The 2,638-nt window shown below is 34.7% G+C and overlaps 1 protein-coding gene across 1 annotated transcript; it reads right to left on the minus strand.

The window, feature by feature from the left end:
- Positions 1-370: 370 nt before the first annotated feature.
- LOC109208333 lies at positions 371-1,378 on the minus strand. The gene has a single exon (XM_019371433.1). The coding sequence runs from the start codon at positions 1,376-1,378 to the stop codon at positions 371-373; it is 1,008 nt and encodes a 335-aa protein (XP_019226978.1).
- Between the last annotated feature and the right edge of the window lie 1,260 nt (positions 1,379-2,638).

Consider the following 2,638-nt stretch of genomic DNA (forward strand, 5'->3'; position numbering starts at 1 on the left):
CATGCAGCTGTTTTGCCATGTGGACATCCAAGTTGGGGAGTAGGGGAATGGTTTCGTGTGGGTAAAGAATGAGCATTGCCTGTGGATTGGCTATGGATTATTTCATCCAAATCCATTATGGCAGATTCATCAACCCTTGTTAAATCATTATTATCAGCTAGCAGTGATGAAAATTTATTAGAGGTTAGAACAAAAGTGGTAGGATTAGCACTAGGACTGTAATGCTTTTTAGTAGATTGATAGGTAGTTTCGTGCATAGTTGGTTGCTCAGCAGTATTAAAAGATTTAGGCTTAAAATCTAGTTTTTGATTATTTAGAAATTTACCTGATGCCGATTAAATATATTGATACTGATACTTGGTTGTTGTCCTTAATCTTTGACCTGTGAAGGAGCGGCAGTGTATCGCTTGTGCTTGTTTCCTCTGGGAAATGACACTGTTTGCCACAGATCCTCACTTGTTTGTCCCTTACCTGTGGAGTTTGAGGAGATGACCCAGGGTCCTGTTTGTATTTGTTTCACTGTAACTGTTTTAGGATAGATGCATGAAGGTGCTGTGTGACCCAATCGACCACATGCTTTACACAAGAAGTTTTCTCCTTCGTACAGTAATTGTTGTAGATGATAACCAATTTGAACTGCAGTTTGGACCGGCTGGTCTAGTGGGACTTGCACACACAGTCTCACATACCTTCCTCTGATTGTTGAACTTGTACAAGCATCTATACGCAATAGCTTCCCAATTGAGTTTCCAATTCTTGCAAGCACTATCCCATCGTAGAATTCTGTGGGTAATTGAGGAAGACGAACCCAGACAGCTAAGTATACTTCTTTAGCTTTGCTAGCAACAAAATTAGGCTCCCACCTTCTAACAGAGAGGTAGTGGCCATTAATAAACCATGGTGCTTGTTGTAAAGTTTTTGCCATATTTTCTTCCTTGGTAAATTTAACTACGTAAAAGTCTGATCCGATATCAATTAATGGGAACGGTTCGTTTGGTTTCCAAAGGTCTTGGATCTTCCTTTTTAGGTACTGATGGACCACTCTTTTAACTAGGAGTTTGATTATGAGAGAGAATTGCCATGGTGAGTACATTCGTTCTCTGTTCTCGTCTGTTAGGGAGATGTGTTTGAATTGGGAGGACAGAGTTTCGTCGGAGGATTCATCTCTCATTGGCTCAGAATAATCAATCATGTTGATGTTGGAATTAATTAGAGTGTCTGTTATAATTTCCTGGGAGAGTAATTTCTCCTTAAATGAGGCAGTATTTGAAATATTTGGGGTGGAATTAGTAGTTGACGTTGAATGATCAGTAGGTAAATCCGGTGGTTTCGGTGGAATGGATGCATGGGATGTAGTTCCAGTTGTTTCTGGGTTCATTCCTGGGAAATGAATCTAGAGTTTAAGGGCGTGGGTGAGTAGAGAGAAGGCACTGAATTATTTTGATGTTTTAACTCCTATTGTTATGGTTAAAGATCTTTCCTCATCTTTTTCATTTGGTTTGGAGTATGAGGTAGGTCTTTTTTTTCTCAAAATTGCACTCTATAGTTTAACTTAATATCTTTAAAATTAATTTTTCAAAGTTCAGCGCTAGAGTAGATTTTTAATATTTATTAATCACATGAATAATTTCTAATGTTTATAATAAAGTAAAATATGATGCTTGAATCAAATTGTGAATGGCTAATCTAAGTGACGAGAAAAAGAGAAAAATATGTGGTTATACTTAATTTTAAAATGTACTTAAATTTTTTATAGCTATCTATAATACGTAATCTTTTTTTAGATAAACTATAGTTTGGTATTGGTCTTAAAATTTATAAGAAGAATTAATCTAAATAGACGCACGTATATAATCCATATAAAAGATGTGTATAACTCTATAATCTATGTATACTGGCCAGAAAAGGTAAACAGTTAATCACACCGGCTGCTTATGTAAAGATTCCAATTTATAAACCTGTTTGATTTGGATAATTTTGCTTGATTAAACTATTTCTTAAAATTATTTTTTTTTAATTAGATTAGTGCTTGCTATTACATAAAAACATATGCAACTTAGCTAACATTTTTTCTAGTAATATTGATTAATACAAATCAATATGCTTACAAAGTTTTACGTAAATAATCATGTTCGTACATAATCCAAACTAAACAGGACAATTACAGGTGTTTGAAATAGTTTACCAAAATGCATAATCACCACTTATGGAACAACATTCTCTCCTTGAATTTTTGCTTGTTAGTTGAGGACATTTGTTTTGTAATTAGATGTTTATTTATAAAAATTGTATCGATTAAGTAAGTATATCATATATTTGTATAGAGTATACAATTAGATTAAACAAAATTTTACTCTTGAATGAAGAGAGGGGATAGAACTATTCTGTTAGGGGATTTGGAGCACTTCGAGAGTTAACATGATTTTAGGTATTGTAGGCATATTAAGCTCAGGGAGGTTAAGGGAGCTATGCGCAAGATGGGTAGGGGGAAAGCGATCGGGTCATACGAGATTCTGGTGCAATTTTAGAAAAATACGAGCAGAGCAGGTTTGGAATGGATTACTAGGTTATTTAACGTTATATTTAGTACGACAAAAATGCCTAAAGAATGGAGGTGGAGTACAATAATTTTATTGTA

This window comes from Nicotiana attenuata, unplaced genomic scaffold (genome assembly GCF_001879085.1).
Source record: "Nicotiana attenuata strain UT unplaced genomic scaffold, NIATTr2, whole genome shotgun sequence".
Lineage (NCBI taxonomy): Eukaryota > Viridiplantae > Streptophyta > Magnoliopsida > Solanales > Solanaceae > Nicotiana > Nicotiana attenuata.